Source organism: Chiloscyllium plagiosum, unplaced genomic scaffold (genome assembly GCF_037043375.1).
Source record: "Chiloscyllium plagiosum isolate Xiang-an unplaced genomic scaffold, Cpla_swu_hap1 HiC_scaffold_3, whole genome shotgun sequence".
NCBI lineage: Eukaryota > Metazoa > Chordata > Chondrichthyes > Orectolobiformes > Hemiscylliidae > Chiloscyllium > Chiloscyllium plagiosum.
The window spans coordinates 45,367,379-45,389,724 of record NW_028270141.1 but is presented as its reverse complement, the minus strand read 5'-3'; the positions used below and the strand labels follow the sequence as shown (position 1 = coordinate 45,389,724).

General features: G+C 41.0%; 1 protein-coding gene across 1 annotated transcript in view; it reads left to right on the top strand.

Annotated features, from left to right (window-relative positions):
• Positions 1 to 22,346, top strand: part of pgbd5 (piggyBac transposable element derived 5) — a 75,619-nt gene that overhangs the window by 39,595 nt on the left and 13,678 nt on the right. The window contains exon 3 of the mRNA XM_043681005.2: positions 19,559 to 19,693. Within this exon, the coding sequence (XP_043536940.1) occupies positions 19,559 to 19,693 (135 nt within the window). The remainder of the gene's footprint in view (positions 1 to 19,558; positions 19,694 to 22,346) is intronic.

Here is a 22,346-nt window from a genome sequence, read left to right as displayed (position 1 = left end):
GGCTAACTTGTAATTCTCAAGCGTTCTTATGTAAGGATGAGCCTTCACATCTCATCCTTACATAAGCCGCCTCCTTCATTTTGACATGAGATTCAACTTCTTTAGTAAACCAAAGTTCCCTCACTTGACCACTTCCTCCCTGCCTGACAGGTACATACTTATCAAGGACATGCAGTAGCTGTTCCTTGAATAAACTCCACATTTCAATTGTGCTCATCCTCTTCAGTTTCTTTCCCCATCCTATGCATCCTAACTCTTGCCTAATTGCATCATAATTGCCTTTCTTCCAGCTATAACTCTTGTCCTACGGTATATACCTATCCCTTTCCGTTGCTAAAGTAAACGTAACCGAATTGTGGTCACTATCACCAAAATGCTCACCTACCTCTAAACACCTGGCCTGGTTCATTAACCAGTACCAAATCCAATGTGGCCTCTTCCCTTGTTGGCTTGTCTACATACTGCGTCAGGAAACCCTCCTGCACGTATTCGACAGAAATCGACCCTCTAAATTACCTGAACTATAGTACTTCCAGTCAATATTTGGAAAGTTAAAGCCCCCACAACAGCTACCCTATTACTATCGTTCCTATCCGGAATCATCTTTGCTTTCCTTTCCTCTACATCTCTGGACCGATTCAAAGGCCTATAGAAAATTCCCTGTTTCTAACCTCGGCCCATACTACCTCAGTAGTATGTCCTCAAATGTCCTTTCTGCCGCTATAATATGTCCCTGACCAACAATGCCACACTTCCCTCTCTTTTACCACCTTCCCTGTTCTTACCGAAACATCTAAACCCCCGTACCTGCAACAACCATTCCTTTCCCTGCTCTATCCATGTCTCCAAAATGGCCACAACATCGAAGTCCCAGATATCAACCCGTGCTGCAAGTTCACCCACCTTATTCCCAGATACTCCTGGCATTGAAGAAGCCACACTTCAAACCACCTTCTGGCCTGACAGTGAACTCTTGCAACCTTGAAACCTTATTTCTGACCTCACTACTCTCAATCTCCTGGACACTGGATCTACAATTTTGGTTCCCAAACCTCTGCTGAATTAGTTTAAATCCTCCTGAAGAGCATTAGCAAATTTACTCCCCAGGATATCGGTACCCCTCTGGTTCACGTGTCGATCATCCTGTTTCTAGAGGTCCCACCTACACCAGAATGAGCCCCAATTATCCAAGTATCCAAATCCCTTCCTCTCGCACCATCCCTGTAGCCACGTGTTCAACTCCTCTCTCTCTCTCTCTCTCCCCCCATTCCTCACTTTGCTAGCATGTGGCATGAGCTGAAAATGTGTTGCTGGAAAAGCGCAGCAGGTCAGGCAGCATCCAAGGAACAGGAGAATCGACGTTTCGGGCATAAGCCCTTCTTCAGGCCTTGTAGAGGGAGGAAGAGAGCTTCTTCAAGGAAGGCATCCTTGTAAGAGGATTCACAGTAGGTTAAAACCTTCTAGGAGAAAGTGAGGGCTGCAGATGCTGGAGATCAGCTGAAAATGTGTTGCTGGAAAAGCGCAGCAGGTCAGGCAGCATCCAAGGAACAGGAGAATCATGGGTAACAAACCAGAGATAACTGTTTGTTCTAGCTCTCAGCTTCCACCCTAGCTCCCTGAATGTCTGCTGTAAATCCCCATCTCTTTTCTCAACTATGTTGGTTGGTGCCTATATGGATCACGTCTTGAGGCTGCTCCACCTCCCACTTGAGGATCCTGAAAACACAATCCGAGACATCACGAACCTGGCACGTGGGAGACAACACACCAACCATGAGTCTGTCTCTCTCATTTCCACATAACCTCCTATCTGTCCCCCTAACTATGGAGTCCCCAATCACTAATGCACAGTACTTTGAACTTAAGAATACAATAAACTTTACTGTTTATAATCTGTTTTCCACTGCATAGAGGAGAAAACAATAACAACAAACTGGGAGATTACTATGCTTCACATTACTTTTCAGTCTACAAGTGTGACCCAGGACTTCTAGTTGTTTATTTTAGTTTCTAGTCCTACACTCACACTGACATTTCTACCCTTGACCTACACTCTTCCAATTAAATCTGAGGGACAGACCTTTGATTAGCCATTTTTAACAATTTCAGATGATGAGCGTTGTTTCCTTGTTTGGACAGATATTGATCATGGTTGTATTGATGGTCGGATGTGGAAAAACTGTAAATAGTTTGATTTCTTACTGCCATTATATTTTGCTTTCCACTCTATTGTATTTACTGTTTGTCCTTTCTCCTGTTTCCCTGGTCACTTTCCCAGCCTCTACTTTAATTAAAACGTGTTAATTTTTTCCAGTGAATATTTTCCATTTCAGTCAAAAGATAATCAACCTGAAACATCAACTCCATTCTGTCTCTACATTTATTGCCTGACTGGCAGATTATTTTTCATTTTCTTAATCAAGCAATTTAACTTTTTTGAAAAAAGATCTGAACCTAGTTGAGATCGACAAAGTCACTGGAGCCACCAGTGTTTTTTTGGATGCTGAGAAACTAAAGAATACATTGGTTTCAGTTCTATTCCTTCCGAGCACATGCTGCTGGGCAAGATTTAAAATTTGATGGATTATGTTTGAAATTTAACTTTGAAAAGCCCCTTTTTTTAAAAAAAGTTTTTTCCTCCTGTTTATTTTCATATCGTTTGGATAAACTTGGAATGCGGTCCCTCCCATTGCACAGAGCGCGCCTTGCAATCATCTGGCCTATTTGAAAATTAGAAACAGAGTTTGTCATCCATTGATATGAGTGGCCAGACTTCTATGTTCAATCAACCTGGACCTTGTCTGCTATTCAATTAGTACTACTTGTATTCTGTGCAGTTGATTGGCAACATTTGAGCTGAGATGTTTCTGTCATAGCACTTGGTACGACCCTCAGAAGATTTCACCCATGACTCGAAGCAGCATTGGCACTTGTTCTGAGAGAATGAAGCTGATGCATCCTGACAAACACTGAGCATTTATATGCTTGCCTTATAATTTTGAAATGGTAGGCGCAATGGAATGCAGCTTCATAGCTCCTTAAAAGTGGAATCTCCAGTAGATAGGATAGTGAAGAAGGCGTTTAGTATGTTTTCCTTTATTGGTAAGAGCATTGAGTATAGGAGTTGGGAGATCAGGTTGCGGCTGTACAGGACATTGTTTTGGACGCTTTTGGAATATTGTGTGCAATTCTGGTCTCCCTCCTATAGGAAGGATGTTGTGAAAGGGTTTAGAAAAGATTTACAAGAATGTTGCCAGGGTCAGCGGGTTGAGCTATAGGGAGAGGCTGAATAGGCTGGGGCTGTTTTCCCTGGAGTGTTGGAGGCTGAGGGGTGACTTTAGAGGTTTTTTATAATCATGAGGGGTGTGGATACGGTAAATATTCATGGTCTTTTCCTTGGGATGGAGGAGTCCAGAACTAGAGGGCATAGGTTTAGGGTGAGAGGGAAAAGATTTAAAAGGGACCTAAGGGGCAACATTTTCATGCAAAGGGAGATGCGTGTATGGAATGAGCTGCCAGAGAAAGTGGTGGAAGCTGGTACAATTACCCATCCAGACGCCTTGTAAATGTTGTGTGTCAATAGGAAGGGTTTAGAGGGATATGGGCCAAGTACTGGCAAATAGGTCTAGATTAATTTAGAATATCTGGTCGGAGTGGACGAGTTGGACTGAAGAGTCTGCTTCCGTGCTGTACATCTTTAGGACTATAATTGCATGTAATAGTTGACCACTAATTGTAGCTTTTGGAATGTATAAAAATGACTGAGCCGTGAAGATAATTTTGTCATTTGATTTAATTGTTAAATTTGGGGTGAGAAAAAGGAGAATTGTGAATTACTCCTTCTGGAATCCAGAAGAAATCATGGAATGCTTGTGGTGGGTGAGGGAGCTGTTTTTTTTTATTTTAATGAGGTGTGAGCATTCCTGGCAAAACCAGCATTTGTTGCCCATTCCCAATTACTCATGAACTGAGTTGTTTGCAGAGAATAAAGAGTCACCCACATTGCTCTGTGTTTGGAATCATTTAGGCCAGACTAGGATAGCAGATTTCCTTTCTTAAAGGATATAAACCACTTAGATTAATGATTGTTAATCATTAATCGTTTCATGGTCACTTCCCTTTGAATAGGAAACTTAACCTAAGTCAATTTCGAAGAGGGAGCTTTGGAAATGTTGGTCTGATTTATGCTAACTACTTGGCTGTTTAGCCATCCTCTTAGTGGAATTACCTGCAGGTCCTTCTCAAGGACGATCTTCCAACTACAACCCCACTTGTAGCAAGTTTGTATTTTCACCTTCCTATTTCAATCCAACACTACCCTTTATGTAATAGCCTCTAAAAATCTCTCTCATTCTTTGCTGTCCAAAAAGAAATTGTCTTTAATCATCAACTACGATTTCCCATTCCTAGAATTTGTCCAATGAAGCTATTGTGTATATTATAAAATCCAAAAGTGTTTACCCAAAATTACACAACATGTTCTCAACTGTGGCCTCCTGAAGCTCTGTGTAAATCTTGAATGCTACTTATGAAATTATGATCCAAATGATAACTTTTTAGTGTTTTTATTCACTTGTACTTAGGAACACAATTAACCAAAAGGGAGTTGATAGCTACTGGGGGTAGTGGGAATGGAGAGTTGTGGCCACTGTCCGATGCAAATCTGACAGCCAAATGGATATTACCTCCCAAGTTGCATATTTGTATGCTCACTAAAAAACATTAACTGTTTACATAGTTTTATACATAATTCCCTTTAAATTTGTGTATATCAGCAATATATGGTGTAAAACGTTAGGTCTTATGAACTGCAATTTCTGGTTTAAGTTGACAGAGACATTGTTAATTATGAGCAATTCTAGATTGTTCCCTGATAAACATCTGAAATGAAGTTTCTCCAGATTTTCATTGACTAAAATGTTCTGTAGCTCTTTCTTGATCTTCTAACTTTGTTGCAAAGAACAGTGCTTCCAGCAAAAGCTGCTTACATAAACCTCAATTCATCCACAACTCTGATCATATTTTGACCTGCTCATGACATTTTCACTCATTGTTCCTGTACTAGAAGATGAGTAGAACCGGATTCTGACCATCAATGCCTCAAATTTAAAACTTCTAACTACATCTCCCCTTTCCACTGTGGCTTTGGCCCTTCCTATAACTGATGTCCCATAACCTCCCAAGATCGCTATGGTCCTTTAGTTCTAATGATGAGCATCCCAGATCTTTGTCCTTTCACCATCGGGTCTTTGCTTTTAGCTGGTAAGACCCCCAATTTATATCCTCTGCTGCCTTTTCAAGATCCTACGCAAAATATAATTCTTTGAAGTGTTTTGCCACCTATCTTAATTCCTCCTTTTATGTGGCTTGGTGCCAAGATTTGTCTGAATACTCTTGAGTTAAGAGACAAAAAAACTGCAGATGCTGGAATCCAAAGTAGACAAATGGGAGGCTGGAAGAACAAAGCAAGGCAGGCAGCATCAGGAGACGGAGAAGTCCATGTTTTGGGTATAATTCTCCCTAAAGAAGTTATATCCGAAACATTGACTTTTCCACCTACGGATGCTTTCTTGCTTGATATATTCTTCCTGTCTCCCGTTTGTCTACTTTGAATACTCTAGCTAAGTGCCTTGGGACATTTAACTGTGACAAAGGCACTATATTGTTTTCTCCAATGCAAGTTTTTTTTCAAGTGAGTGTTTTGCTTGAATGACAAGCTCTAGAGCTTAAGTGATGGTTTGAGTAGGTTAATACCGACTAGCTAGAATAAAATGCCTTAGGAGGAAATAAACAAAATGATGCTTTGGTTTCTTGAGAAATAATCCTTGCTTTGTTTTTTCAAGGTCAACAAATAAACTGGTGTTTATCACATGGTATTCTTGCAATTAAAGTTAGTTCATAGGGAAATTACAAAGTCTATCTCATCTGTGCCACTAATGTAATTATTTGCTTGTCAATCCCTATGGCATTACTCAAAGTAATTGGAAGATGAAGTATTAAGTCATATGGGTTCACAGTAGCCATTTAAGTCAATTTTCTTGTGTTAGTTAACAATTCTTGCAGGTGCACTGGGAAATTAATTTTGAAAAGTATTTGGTTTTGGTGAAGACTTGAGCAAGTAGCTTTTTATTGTTTTCTCTCAAATATACAATTGATACACAGTAAGCTATCCAAGTTAGAAGTAAGTATTTGATGGTTAGCAGTGCTGTGTTTTGGTACCTCACTTTGGCAGATATGGCAGCTCTGGATTTGGGGCAGAGGTCCTTTTGGTCTTCTGTCATGATGGAGCAGAGAGCAAGGGATTGGAAAGTTAAATTTGTTCATGGATTCCTGGTATAGGTCAAGTATTGGAAAGAGACATTAGATTTGGCAGCATTGCTTTGTAACATTCTTGAAGTGCTCTGCTAATATTGGATCCACTGGTAATCAACTAGGAGAAAGTGAGGACTGCAGATGCTGGAGATCAGAGTTGAGACTGTGGGGCTGGAAAAGCACAGCAGGTCAGGCAATATCCAAACAGCAGGAGAATCGATTACTCCTTTGATGCTGCCTAACCTGCTGTGCTTTCCCAGCACCACACTCTTGACATCCACTGGTAATCCTCAATTGGAACCTGTTTCTACCTGTCTGCTTTTCTTGTATGGTTCACTTCAGTTATTACCTGTGTGATGTAAACAATAAGTCACAGGTGGTGGTTGATTGAAAATCATTTGCACGAGAAGCCTTCAAAATCTGACTAATTTGAAGAACAAAATTAGGGTAGGGAAGTCTCTGCATTCTGAAGTTAGAGTAGGTTTGACTAAACTTTGAAAACCTATTCTAGTCTGCTTTCAGCTGTATATGGTAGTACCAAGGATCTGTCTTTTTTTTTAAAAAAAGAGCTCAATGAGAGGTAGAGGTTAGAATCATGCCCGGCAAAAGAGGAAAACTGTCCTGCAATCATGTCTCAGATCATCACTGCAGAGATTCCTCAAGGTAGCATACTGTTCACAGCCATCTTCAAACGCCTCATCAATGACCTGCTTCCCATGGATTAGAAATGATTGCAGGGTGTTCAGTTCAATTTGTAGTTCCTGAGTTAATTAAACAACCCATTTCTGTGTGCAACAAGATGGATGGCATCCAAGTTTGGACTGTTAAGCGACAAATGGCATTGTCAATAAAGAAAACCTAATTATTTCTCTCTGAAATTCATTGGCTTTACAATCATTGAATTTCCCCCCATCGTCATCAGAAGTGAGAGGGATGGGTCATTTATTGAGTTGGTTTTCAGTAGCTACATAGATTCTTCTTGTAGCCATAATATTTGTCACATGTGACTTATTAGACCTCCCCAAAACATCTTTACAAGGCACAATTCAGATGTTTGAGAGGATATTTTCCCATTGTCTGGTTAAATGCAATTCTGCAATACTCAAAGATGACACTCGCAGGACAAAGCAATCCACTTGACCACTTCATTCAGTTGATATAATATTCATAAAAGATTGTGATACAAATATTTTGAAGCCAATTGAATGCTATTACTTCGTAATGTTCATTTACATTCTCCTGCTCTCTGCCATATATATTGTCTGCATTGCAGACTTCAGACTTGGTAATTGTGCACTGACTTTCCTCAAAACACAAATATTTGCAGATTTGATTACCTGGGGTTGCATTTCACTCTAAATTTCCACATGCTGCTATTGCAACATACCATCTTCACTGCCACCACTATACAATCTTGTTTTATTTAAATTAGTGTTTGATTTAATATAACATAGGAGAAAGTGAGGACTGCAGATGCTGGAGATCAGAGCTGAAAAATGTGTTGCTGGAAAAGTGCAGCAGGTCAGGCAGCATCCAAGGAGCAAGAGAATCGACGTTTCAGGCATAAGCCCTTCTTCAGGAATCCTGCTCGCTTTAATATAATGTAGTTTGTAGTCTTTAATGTAATTACATTATTTTGTTCAATCCTGTTCCATGTTGTCTGTACTGTGTCCCTTATTGAACTGGCTGCATGACCTCCCCATTAGTGGTTCACAGCAGTCGCATGACTATAGAAAGCCAAGAATTTCATTAGAGCAGTAATGCTTTTCTATCACTAACGGTCCATTTTTCACATGCATTGGCTGTTCATTATTCTTTTCAGTTTCTGCTTTTGCATTACACACAGTCTTTAAATCATACAGGCAGGCCTGTGTGTTGTCACTGGCTGTTCATCTGGGTGATCCTTCTCTGGGGAATGTCATTCTCTGATAACGGAACTGTGTCCTTGCAGATAAGTTCACCAATTCCTGATTGGTTGTCCTGATTTGAGGAACACAGGTCCAGTTGTGCACATGTGCCTGCAGCTACAATGGCTGTGTACAATTTCTACTTTGTCCAATTGAGATGAAAACTATGCTATGCAGGTCCCAAATTGCCACTTGAATTGACTCTTAAGATTGTTGGAGATTTCTACCCTGATTGCCATATTTGAGTATTGTCGAGCCAATGTTTGATAGTAATGCCAAAAAGAAAATTTGGCTTTCTGCCATATCAACTTGATTTTGTCATCCATGTCTGTTATTGAAAGAGTAGTTTGTGTGGTGTGACAAAGTCATGCTGAATAATTATTTTGCCTCAGTATTCAAAGCAGAAAGGATAGCTGGAAGTCTCAAAGAAATTAGCAGAAGAGCAGGTCTCAATGAAATTAGCATAAATAATTCATCAATAACCCCCTGCGCCTCGTGTATATGTAAATATAATATTGTACAAGTAAGAGATGCCTTTGGTTTGTTTGCTGGATACAGACGAGTTCCAATGTTTGTTTTCTTAATGTGCTCATGTATAGAATCAAACTGCTTTTGTGACTATGTATATAAAGATATTTTAAGAATAAAGTAAATTCATATTCATAGAAAGGTTTAGATGTATATGGGCCAAACGCGGGTATGTCAGAATAGTTTAGTTTGGGAAACCTGATTCTATAAAAGAATCAATAATGGAGAAATTAATGGAACTGAGGATGACAAATTCCCAGAAACTGATTGTTTCCATCCTCCGGTGTTAAAAGAAATAGGACATCGGTAATGTGATCTTCTAACCATAATCTATCACAGTTCCCTACTCATGTTACTCCACTCTGTAGGAAGGGTGACATTGTAAAACTGGGGAATTACAGAGCAGTTAGCATATCATCTTTGAAATTTTATGGAACCTATAATCAAGGATAGGGTGACTGGTCACCTCAAAATATCAGTTAGTCAGGGAGAGTCAATATGGGTTCTTGAAGAGTAGGTCATAGCTGACAAACCTCAGTTTTTTGAAGAGATGAAAAAAGTCGTTGATAGAGATAAGTTGCTGGAGGTTGTTTATTTGGACTTCCAGGAAGTTTTTGATAAAGTCTCTCTGAGCTTGTTAGCTATGGTGGAAGCCCACAGATCAGGGGGCAAATTACTGGTATGGATAGGAAATTGATTGACTGGCAGGAAACAGAGTTGGAATCGCGGGTAAGTACTCAAATTTGCAGGATGTGACTAGTGGTGTCCAGCAGAAATTGTTATAAAGCATAGTATCATAGTCATACAGCATGGAAACGGACCCTTCGGTCCAACTTCTCCATGCCAACCAGGTTTCCCAAACTAAACTAGTCTGATATGCCTGCATTTGGCCCATATACCTCTAAACCTTTCCTATTCACTTACTTATCCAAATGCCTTCTAAATGTTTTAACTGTACCTGAACCTACCACTTTCTCTCACAGTCCATTCCACATACGAACCTCCCTCCTTGTGAAAAAATTACTCCAAGTCATTTTTGAATTTTTCTCCTTTCACCTTAACAATTTGTCCCCTAGCTTTGAACTCCCCCCACCCTCAGGAAAATACCTTTGCTATTCACCTTTGCTATGCCTCTCGTGACATTATAAATGCCTAAGATCACCCCTCAATCTCCTACACTCAAGTTGGAAAAATTTTCAGCCTATCCAGCCCTTTCTTGAACTCGATCCCTCCAGTCCCAGCAACATCCTAGTAAATCTTTTCTGAACCCTCTCCAATTGAATAATATCCTTCCTATAAGAGGGCAACCAGAACTGTACACAGTACTCCAAAAGTAGCCTCATCAATGTCCTGTCCAACCCCAACATTAGGTCTAAACTCCTATACAGTGATCTGAGCAATGAAGGCAAGCGTGCTGATTGCCTTCTTAACCAGCCTGTCTATCTGTGATGCAACTTAGAAAGAACTATGTAGGAACTATGTCCCTGAATCCCTAGTTCTCTCTGTTCGACAACACTATCCGGGCCCTACCATTAAGTGCTGCCCTTGTTTTACCAAAATGCAATACCTTGCATTTATCCAAATTAAACTCCATCTGCCACTCCTCAGCCCATTGTCCCAATTAATCAAGATGCCTTTGTAATCTTAGATAACCTTCAAGTGGAGGTTAAGGACAGAATTAGAGTCCGAGAGATGTACAACATGGAAACAGACCCTTCGATCCAATTAGTCCATGCTGACCAGATATCCTAACCTAATTTAGTCCCATTTGCCAGTACTTGGCCCATATCCCTCTTAAACCATTCCAACTCATATACCATCCAGATTAATTTTAAATGTTGTAATTGTACTAGCTTCTTATACTTCCTCTGGCAGCTCATTCCTTATTTGCACTACTCTCTACATGAAAAAATTGCCTCTTAAATCCTTTTTAATTTTTTCCCTCTCACCCTAAACCTATACCCTTTAGTTCTGGACTTACCCACCCCAGGGAAAAAACCTTATCTGTTTACACTATCCATGCCCCTCATGATTTTATAAACCCCTCTAAGGTCACCCCTCAGAATCCTACGCTCCAGGGAAAATAGACCCAGCCTATTCAGCCTCTCCCTATAGCTCTGGCAACATCCTTGTGAATATTTTCTGAACCTTTCCAAGTTTCACAACATCTTTCCTATGGGAGGGAGACCAGAATTGCACACAATATTCCAAAAGTAGCATAATTAATGTTCTGTACAGCCACCACATGATCTCCCAACTGCTATACTCAATGCACTGATCAATAAAGGAAACCATACTAAATGCCTTCTTCACTATCCTATCTACCTGTGACTCCATTTTCAAGCAACTATGAACTCTCACTCCAAGGTCTCTTTTTTTTCTCAGGACCTTACTTTTAAGTGTATAGATAAAAACAATGACTGCAGATGCTGGAAGTGTATAGGTCCTGCACTGATTTGCCTTTCCAAAATGTAGCACCCCTCATTTATCTAAATTAAACTCCATCCGCCACTCCTCAGTCCATTGGCCCATCTGATCCAGATCCCTTGTTCTCTAAGATAGCCTTCTTCGCTGTCCACTACACCTCCTATGTTCACAGCAAAATCATTTATATAAAAGACGAAAAGCAGTGGACCCAGCGCCGAAATTCTTCAATTAGTGTTTGATGCTAGTTCAATTTTAAATTTAAATCTGAGATCAATTGTTATTAAGCTAGAATATCAAAGAATATGGGCCCAGGGCAACTATATGAAGTTTGGCCCCAAGTCACCCATGATTTCAGTGAATGGCACAGTAGGCTGGCAGGGCTGAATGGCCTACTCCTGTTACTATGTACAGGACTACTTCCTGGTGGATATCATTCGGTGGTGTATTTCTCCATTTGAGGATTCCGTTGTATGCATATGATCTGGAATTGTTTTGATTCCTTGAGTATTTTTAACTGACACTGCAATCTTTCCATTTGGCTGGGGATGGTTGAATTTTCCAATCCTTTATAAAGCAGGTAAATTCTCCATTTCTCGGGGCCATTATCAGTTATCACAGTGAGAGGAATGCAATAATGCTTGGAAGTGTAGTACTTTCAGAATTCTGCAATCGCAGTGGTAGTCAGTTGGTCCAGCTCCAGTGGTCTGAATGATGTTTTATTGCAACAAGATAATTTAGTTCTCTCAAGTGTGAGGAGGTCTCCTTCCAGCTTCATCCATGGTCAGTCTCAGATTTCACATGTCATCCACAGCTCTTTAACTTGTTTAGCTTGGTTCATTGGAAGCACTGCACTGACTGATGTGGTCCTTGATTTCATTGCTCACATTTTTGTCTTCCTCAGACTTGAGTCAATTCCTTGTGGGCTTGCATTGCTTTTTAGTGTCTTTCAGTAGAAGCTACAACAGATCCAAGATTACTGTGCATCTGTCAGTAGTTCTGCTTCTGTGCAGCTCTTTAGTTAATCTCAGCTTCATTCCAACCATATTATGAGTTAAGTCCCAATACAGTGTTGTCTGAAGTGCCTCCTATACTGAATTAGTTTCAAGATGGCTCTCTCCAGTCAATGCCTTGCGGTAGAAGTCAAATGACTACAGCAAGCCATGAGATATTGGTAGAGTATTGGATTCATCCCCAAACAATACTTAACTGTGACATGAGCCACTATAAATTTTGGAGGCAGAAACTGAAATCTTTTTGCCTTTCTACACCAAATTATCAGCATTTAATCTTTGACACACTCCCTTTGCAGACACCCTGTGTCAGCACTTCCTGTTTACTTTCATGTGCCTTTTTGAGGCATCCCAAGTTTCAATTGGCTTTTTCTACACAGCTAATCCCCCACAACAAGTTGACTGTTCAAGACCAGTAGCAAGTACTTTCTTTGAACTGCTAACTACTTTTTCAGTATCCGTCACAGTTCTTAAAATTCCAAGTCAAATCAGGTCAAATGTTAAACTAACATTAAGTTTGACCCTGCTGAACACTGCTAAAATGGGGCATGAAATTGAAGTTCTTTTGACTTGCATTCATCAGGATTAGGACACAAGAACGCACACTTAAAAAAGAAATGCAAACTTATACAGCATGCAAATAGGGTTAGTTGGACAAAGGTGAGCATGGAGATGCCACAGTTAATTTTTTTAGATTAGATTAGATTCCCTACAGTGTGGAAACAGGCCCTTTGGCCCAACCAGTCCACATCGACCCTCTGAAAAGTAACCCACCCCCCCCTCTGACTAATGGACAATTTAGCATGTCCAATTCACCTGACCTGCACATCTGTAGACTGTGGGAAGAAACCGGAGCACCCGGAGGAAACCCACGCAGACACTGGGAGAATGTGCAAACTCCACATCTGAGGCTGGAATCGAACCTGGGACCCAGGTGCTGTGAGGCAGCAGTGCTAACCACTGAGCCACTGTGCTGCCCTCTTGGCTGATTTTAAAATGTCTCCATTTCACAAAAGTGCCAAATAGCTAAGAAGGGAAAGGAAATAAGGACCTCTGATAACATACACTAGAAATGGTGAGGGGTCTGAGGAAAACCTCATCTGGGATGCTAGTACAACAATAAAACCCCAATATAGCCCAATTCCAGATAGCCGGGAGCAGCAATACGTTGAGGATCAGAGTGGAACAGCAGGACTGTTTGGTGCTGGTGATTTCAACTATATCATCAATGCAAATCATTCCTGATGAAGGGCTTATGCCCAAAACATTGATTTTCCTGCTCCTCTGATGCAGCCTGACCTGTGCTTTTCCAGCACCCCACTCTCGACTCTATCATCAATGCACTGAACAATCTGACAGCTGATGGCAAACTGGGTGCCACATCCAGGCACCTGATGGAAAGAGTTTAAAAAAATATAGGCTGCGCAATGTCTTCAGCAATACTGCATATAGAGTGCCTGGTTAGGCCAGATGATCTATCTGCTTCAGGACAGACTTCTATTTGTGCCCCAAATAGAATACAGTCAGAACCACTGACATCAAGCTGGTGATCTCTGACCATTGTCTACTGGCCAACTAGGAGGACCACATATTCCTGTTACTCTTCTAGATACTGAACGTGAAGTTGTTGACCTCTGAAAACAAATTCAAAAAGGAATTACAAAGGCTGAACTGTGAAAAAACCCTCTTTTGAATCTCTAATGCATTGATAGAAAGGAATTAAAGCAAACATCAAGAGACTCATCATCCTTAAAGGTGCTTGGAAGTCAAAAGAAACTGGTAGAATTGTTATGACTAGAAACATCATGCTGCAATTAATTGGGGGGGAGGAGAGAATGTCAATAGCAAAGAGGATCTCCAACAAGTGAGTAGCCAGCAAACCTAATTTTTTCCCTTTGGAAGCCTCCAATGTGTCTGGTCAAAGGTCCACTACATGGAGCCGGATGAGACATGCTTGCATTCCTTGTTCCAGAAGGTGCTGTGGTGTAAAATTCCAAGCAGTGGAATGTGGTGAAACGGTTAAAAATTATGTCCCAATACATGTGTGAATCTAACCGGAATGGAGGTGTTGCTTAGTCCCGTGTGAATCTTCTTATCTGTATGTAACCAGAATGGAATGTGTTTTTTAGCCTTGCTCTGCTGTTCACATGAATGTTTATATCTGGAAGGGAGTATATCAGCTGGAAAAGTCTCCAGTTCGGTGAGTCTGCTCCGGGGTTACGTTTAACCGCCGAGCGTGGGTTGTTGGCAACCGCTCTACGAGAACTGACGGCTCCCAGTTTTTGTAACATGTAGAGTGAGTATAAGCCAGACCCGTTGTGCGACACTGCGGGGAATAAAATGCCCATATTCTAGCAGTCTCGCCTCTTGGTCGTTTGTTCTGTGTCAGACTACTCTCCTACGAACCTGACCTTGAGAATTTTTTAAAACAGGTGCATAGAAAGAACGCTGTATTCAGCAGCCTGAAGGAAGAGGATAGATCTTCATCTTAATCTGATTATTGGAGAATCAGCAAACCCTTTTATGCCAAACAATATGACTGGAAGCCCACAACCAACATGGTTTGTCATCCTGTCCTCTATTATGGAATTCTTGTACATGGGAGAGTCTGGAAGAGCTGACTGAGGCCCATGAGTCTTTCAAGAAGTATAACTCCTGGAAGCGACAGCTTATCAGTAGAGTTGTATTTGACTTTGTGGACCATCAAGGTGTATGAGAGACTATTTCTGACTGGCAGCGTGACCAAATCCATGAGGGAAAGCATCATCACCATTATCTACAAGCAGGAGATGGAGAGGAAATTAGCAATTGGTAACCGTTCTGACTGCTGAATCAAAGTTGCAAAATTTTATTGAAGGTCGTCATCAAACAGGTCAGGTCTGCTCTGGGGTCTTGATTCATCCTAAACAGATCTGCACTTACCAGGGAGGAGAACCTTGCATTGCTCTGCTACAATCGCCCATGTGCAGAATGTAAGGTGAACACCAGCTTGGACCAGGAGACACCATTAACAGGAAATATCTCTCCTATATGAGGAACAAAATGGGCTTTGGGGAGAGAATCCACAATTGCATTTGCTGTACATAAATGTCAGTTGTGTAATTTCAATCAATGGTTGAGAATTTAAAAGCTTCTTGATCAAATCTGGAGTCAAACATTGTTACCCTTTTTCTCCTTATTTATTTATGTTGCATAGCTGGTCAGGAGGATGTAGGTCTAAACAGGTTGACTATCCCAGACAGTTGAGGCCTGCAGTTCAAAGCCAGCTTGTAAGTGGACAATGCCATGGTCTTCTGCTTGGATCTGCTGTCAGTGTGCAGACTCTTGAACATCTGTTTGAACTGGCCTGGAGAGCCAAGAGATGAGGGAGGCCATGTTATTTGGGACTTGGACTGTGACTGATCCTTTATCCCCTTCACCATCCGATCAGATTACTGACAACGGCTGGTTTAGAGTGGCAGCTGAAAATTGGGAGGAGCGTATTGACACGTTGAAGCAGAAACTGGGCAATGGGAGTGCTACTCCTTCTTTATCAGATGTTGGGTGCCCTGGCCTGAGCCACCATCTAATTTATCTTGAGGTCAAAGATGGATTGTGTCTGCAGGGACAACATGTACAAAACACTGGATAAAGAGGGAAAGGATGCACTAAACATTATTTTCATCCTGATGGCCCCCTTTGTATGCAGCTGTATCAACCCTCAATATGCAAAAGCCAAGTGCCACTATGTGCTGAGATTCTGTGTGACCCTGCATTGTGATGGATGGGTCGGGCCAAGTTTTCCATGGAACACACCATCTAGTTGGACCATACCGTATCACCTGTCCTTTCTGTAAATATGGACCACAAGTCCATCAGGCAGTGGTCAGAACATTACATCCTTGGGGCCCTGCAGGGAAAGGTCAATCCTATTGGATTGTTCCCTGAGCAGACTGTTGAAGACATTTGAATGAGATGTCTCGTTGCCAGAACTTCCCAACCAAGCTGATGGTGAGAAGGGCATTACTTGTCAGATTTTTCATGCCACTCTAACTCTGTGCCACTGTACGCTGCCCTCGAGATGGCTACAGTACTGTCACATGCTGCTTTTCTGTCTTTGTGAAGGAGGTCTGGAGAGAGATGCAATGATTTTGGCATGGTTTATCCTAAGCGTCTCTGTAGACATATGAATGTCCCAGGGAACAGCCTATAGAGCACAAGAGACTGATTTGATTATTAACTAGACCTGAAGACCACTAACTCGTCGAAAGAGCCATGAGTGGAGGTGCCAGTGTTGGTTCACCAGGTAGCTGTGAAGGAGCAGCACTCTGAAAGCTAGTGCTTCCAAATAAACCTGTTGGACTATAATCTGGTGTTGCGAGATTTTTATCATTGAAAGAGAGCCATCGGTTTGCCTGAAAATTGCTGATTTTCCAGTGCAGATTGTTGTTGACTGTTGCAGACTGACTCATTCCAGTTCCAGACTACATGCTGAGAGACACACTAAAAATTGGACAGCTGTTGCTAGAGCATAGTGAGTTTAAGGTTCCTTATTTCAGGATTCTCTGGGAATGCAAAAATAACCACCAGCTTCTTTACTGCAAACCAACTTCGTATCTGACTTTTCTCTAGTCTCCTCCAAAAATGTGTAAGAAACTTATGGATTTAATTGAACCAAAGATTTGAAACTATAGCTGGTCAGCTGTTTCTGTTCCTTCCCCCTCACTATCCAGTTGGCAACCCGCAACTGTCATAAAAGCTAATTTTATCATTGGGATCCACATCTTGCTTCCTCGATCTTATTCCCATTAAACCGCTTGTATGATGCACTTTTAACTCCTTTGCTGTTGCTAAGTTACCTAGGTGGGGAGGTAGTGGTACGGTGGTAATGTCACTAGACTAATAAATATAACCCAGGCGAATTCTCTAGGACATCTGTTTGAATCCCACCTTGGAAGATCATTAAATTTGAATTCAATAAAAAGTCTGGAATTTAAAAAAAACCCACTGTTGAGTGTTGAAAAAACAAAATCAATTTGGTTCATTAACGTTATTTAGGGAAGGAAATCTGCTATCCTTATCTGATTCTTCCAATAGTGATTTCAAGTCCACAGCAACATAGTTGACTTTGGGCAACTAGATGGACAATAAAATGATGTCCTTGCCAATGCTGCCCTCATACTATGAAATAATTTGAAAAAAATCACAGTACTTATCTGATATCCGGTACAAGAAAACAAACATAACAGTAGATCACAACGCCCAGACATTGCTTTTCATCTCCATTATAAACTGTTCCCTAGCTACCAATTCCAGCCATCCACTTTTCGTCAGTTATGTAAATGATTTGGATGTGAGCATAAGAGGTATAGTTAGTAAGTTTGCAGATGACACTAAAATTGGAGGTGTAGTGGACAACGAAGAAGATTACCTCAGATTACAATGGGATCTTGATCAAATGGGCCAATGGGCTGAGAAGTGGCAGATGGAGTTTAATTTAGATAAATGTGAGGTGCTCCATTTTGGGAAATTATACACTTAATGGTAAGGTCCTAGGGAGTGTGTCTGAACAAAGAGACCTTGGCATGCAGGTTCATAGCTCCTTGAAAGTGGAGTCGCAGGTAGACAGGATAGGGAAGAGGGCGTTTGGCATGTCTTCCTTTATTGGTCAGAGTATCGAGTACAGGAGTTGGGAGGTCATGTTTCGGCTGTAAGGACATTGGTTAGACCACTGTTTGAATATTGCTTGAATTCTGGTCTCTTTCCTATCGGAAAGATGTTGTGAAACTTGAAAGGGTTCAGAAAAAATTTACAAGGATGTTGCCAGGGTTGAAGAATTTGAGCTATAGGAGAGGAACAGGCTGGGGCTGTTTTCCCTGGAGCAATGGAGGTGGAGGGGTGACCTTATAGAGGTTTATAAAATCATGACGGGCATGGATAGCATAAATAGACAAAGTCTTGTCCCTGGCATGGGGGAGTCCAGAACTAGAGGGCATAGGTTTAGGGTGAAAGGGGAAAGTTGTAAAAGAGACCTAAGGGGCAACTTTTCATGCAGAGGGTGGTACGTGTATGGAATGAGCTACCAGAGGAAGTGGTGGAGGCTAGTACAATTACACATTTGAAAGTCATTTGGATGGGTACATGAATAGGAAGGATTTGGAGGGATATGGGCTGGGTGCTGGCAGGTGGGATTAGATTGGTTTGGGATATCTGGTTGGCATGGATGGGTTGGACTGAAGGGTCTGTTTCTGTGCTCTGCATCTCTATGACTTGATAACTGTCCAAAACTGAATCAGTTTGCTGATTCGTTGTAACATGCCTTAATACATCTGGTGCAGCTCACATTTATTTCTTTGTTTCATCTAGACTCCACTAATCCCACACACACGTTCCTGGCCTCCTACATTCTAACGTCTTTGTTCTTTGAAGTCATCCAAAATTCAGCTGCTCCATGTTGTTTCTTGCACCGAGATCAATTCACTCGTTATTTATGTTCTTGCCACCTACATTCATTCCTGGTTAAACAATGCCTTTGTTTATAAATTATCTTGTTTTCCAATCCCTCCACTGCCTTCCCTTTCTCTGGCCCTGTAATTTCATTCAGTCCCACATCTCTTGAGTGTTTCTCTAATCATGGCCTCTGGAACATCCCAAAATTTTAAACGCATCAAATTAGTGGCTCTGCTTTCAGTAGTCTGGACTCTGCAATCACTTCCCATACATTTCCACCTTCCTTTCGGACACTTCTTAAAATCTAAGTTTCTGCCCCAGTAATGCCTGAGGTAGACTGGTGTTTAAAACACTCCTAAGAAATGTTATTTTATTATGCTAAAGGTTCTATATAAATACTAGTTATTGATTCCAACTTATGATATTTGTCTTTTCATATAAGGAGACATTGTTAGCAGGTGCTATTGAATAGGACCTGAGCCATGCAAGAGCAGCTAATAAGTGTTTATTTAACTGGTCGCCATCTTGAATCACTGAGAAGTTCAGTTTTAGTGTACATCTGAGTTGATGTAAATGCCTGGCATTGTCTCCCCAGTACTACTGTGCTTTTGTTTAGGAGTTTATTAGCTGCCAACCTCTTTCCAATTGAGGCTTTTTGTTTCATATAAATCATTAACTAATTATCTGAAATAGGTCCCAGCTCTAGTTACCAAAGGAATCCAATTGTATTCTACTTTTTGTTTTTGTTTTCCTGTACGGTTCAATACAATCATTAACTGGACTTCTGGGTTCATAGTTTACTTTCAATGAGGATTCATTATAAATTGAATTAAGTAACCTGTAGAGAACTTTAAACAAGCCTTGTTATAATTGAGGAAATGTCAGTGCAAGGTTATGTATGATTTAATCTTTCACTGCACACAAATACACAATTTTGTATTTCAGGTACTGCATGAACCATTAATTGATGAAGATCCACTCTTCATTGCTACGTGTACAGACCGGGAGTTGCGCAAAAGGAAAAAGCGAAAGTTTAGTCTTTGGGTCAGGCAATGTGCAGCAACAGGCTACATCTGTCAGGTGATGTAATTTACATTGTTCTTTGCTGTGTAGCCAAATATTAAATCCATTTAAATATATCTACATAAGACATTGATTTTAAATAGCTAATTGTCACATTGTTGTTTGTCCTAAACTACATCTGCCAGTTCTCTGCTCACTTCATTAACTTGTTTATTTTTGTGACATATTTTACAGCACTGCCTGTGTTTTGCCAAGCCCCTCCCTTTTTTATGGTATCAACATTTTTCATAGTGTTCCTTTTATCTATGCCCGAATTGTCTTCTGAAACGGGACCTTAGAAGAGGACCAATCACTAACCCTGGGGCATAAGCCATCAACAATCCAAGCTCCATCTTAACTCTATTCTCTGACACTCAAATTTCTGTTCATGCTGCTGAAGTTTTTTCTAACCAGCCTTTTGAGACACTTAAGATAAGACCATAAGACATAGGAATGGAAGTAAGGCCATTTGATCATGACTGATGGGCATTTCAACGCCACTTACCCACACTCTCCCCATAGCCCTTAATTCCTTGCGAGATTAAGAACTTATCAATCTCTGCCTTGAAGACATTTAACATCCCAGCCTCCACTCCGTTCCGTGGCAATGAATTCCACAAGCCCACCACTCTCTGGCTGAAGAAATGTCTCCTTATTTCCATTTTAAATTGACCTCTTCTAATTCTAAGGCTGTGCCCACTGGTCCTAGTATCCCAGCCTGACAGAAACAACTTCCCAGCGTCCACCCTTTCTAAGCCATGCATTATCTTGTAAGTTTCTATTCTATCTCCCCTCAACCTTCTAAACTCAAATGAATACAATCCCTGGATCCTCAGCCGTTCATCGTATGTTAGGTCTACCATTCCAGGGATCATCGTGAGAGTCTCAGCTGCACACGCTCCACTGCTAGTATGTCCTTCCTGAAGTGTGGGGCCCAAAACTGGACACAGTATTCTAAATGAGGCCTAACCAGAGTTTTGTAAAGTCTCAGTAGCACATCGCTGCTTTTACATTCCAACCATCTTAGATAAATGACAATATTATATTTGCTTTCTTAACCACTGACACAACCTGCAAGTCAACCTTTAGAGAATCCTGGGCTAGCACTCCCAGATCCCTTTGTACTTTGGCTTTAGGAATTTTCTTACCATCTAGAAAATAGTCCATCCCAGTATTCTTTTTCTCAAAGTTCAAGACCTCGCATTTGTTCACATTGAATTTCATCAGCCATTTCTTGGATCACTCTCCTCAACTGTCTAAATCTTTCTGCAGCCTCCCCACCACCCCTCAACCTCACCACCTGCCTGTCCACCTAACTTTGTATCATCGGTAAACTTCGCCAGAATGCCCCCATGCCCCTCATCCAGATCGTTAATATATAAAATGAACAGCTGCGGCCCCAACACTGAACCCTGCTGGACACCACTTGTCACCAGCTGCCATTCTGAAAAAGAATGTTTTATCCCAACTCAGCCTTCTGTCAGACAGCCAATCCTCAATCCATGCCAGTAGCTGACCTCAAACATCATGGGCCGTCATCTTACTCAGCAGCCTCCCGTGAGCCACCTTATGAAAGGCCTTTTGGAGTCTAAGTAGATAACATCCACTGAGTTTCCCTAGTCTAATCTACTTGTTACCTCTTCAAATAATTCTAACAGGTTCTACTAAATCCATGCTGACTTATTGTAATCCGACCCTGCACTTTGAAGAATTTAGAAATCTCATTCTTAATAATGGATTCTAGAATTTTACCTACAACCGAGGTTAGGCTAATTGGCCTATAATTTTCCATCTTTTGTCTTGATCCTTTTTTGAACAAGGAGGTTACAGAAGTGATTTTCCAATCATCTGGAACTTTTCCTGACTCTAGTGATTTTTGAAAGATTACAACCAATGCCTTCGCTATTTCTTCAGCCATCTCCCCCAGAACTCCAGGATGTAGCCTATAGGGGACAGGAGATTTATCAATTTTTAGATCTTTTTAGCTTTTCTAGCACTTTCTCTTTTGTAATGGCAACCATACACTAGTCTGCCCCTTGACTCCTCTTAATTGTTAGGATATTACATGTCTTTCACATGTGAAAACTGACACAAAGAGTTTAAGTTCTTCAGCTATTTCCTTATCTCTCATCACAAGCCTTCCTGCATCAATTTGGAGCGGCCCAATTTCTATTTTTGCCTCACATTTGTTTCTTATGTATTGAAAGAAACTTTTACTATTATTTATAATATTCCTGGATAGCTTACCTTCATATTTGATCCTCTCTTCCTTATTTCTCTTTGTTATCCTGTTTTTGGTAGTCTTCCCAATCTTGTGATTTCTCAGTGCAGTTGGCCACTTTATAGACACTCTGTTTGTCTTTGATACATTTCCTGACTTCCTTTGTCATCTATTGCTGTCTAATTCTCTCTTTTTCCCCCCCCCCCCCAGAAAATCTTTCTTTATGATTGCTGCCTCCTAAGTGTTCCCTTACTTTACAAAAGATCTTAAAGTCTGACTTATTACATATCACTAAGTCCAGAACAGCCTGCTCTCTGTGGGGTATATCACAGGCTGTTCTAAAAAGCCATTCTGTAAGCATTCCATGAATTCCCTTTCTTTGGATCCACTGGCAACATTATTCACCCACCCCATTTGCATATTGAAGTCCCCCATGATCACCATGACCTC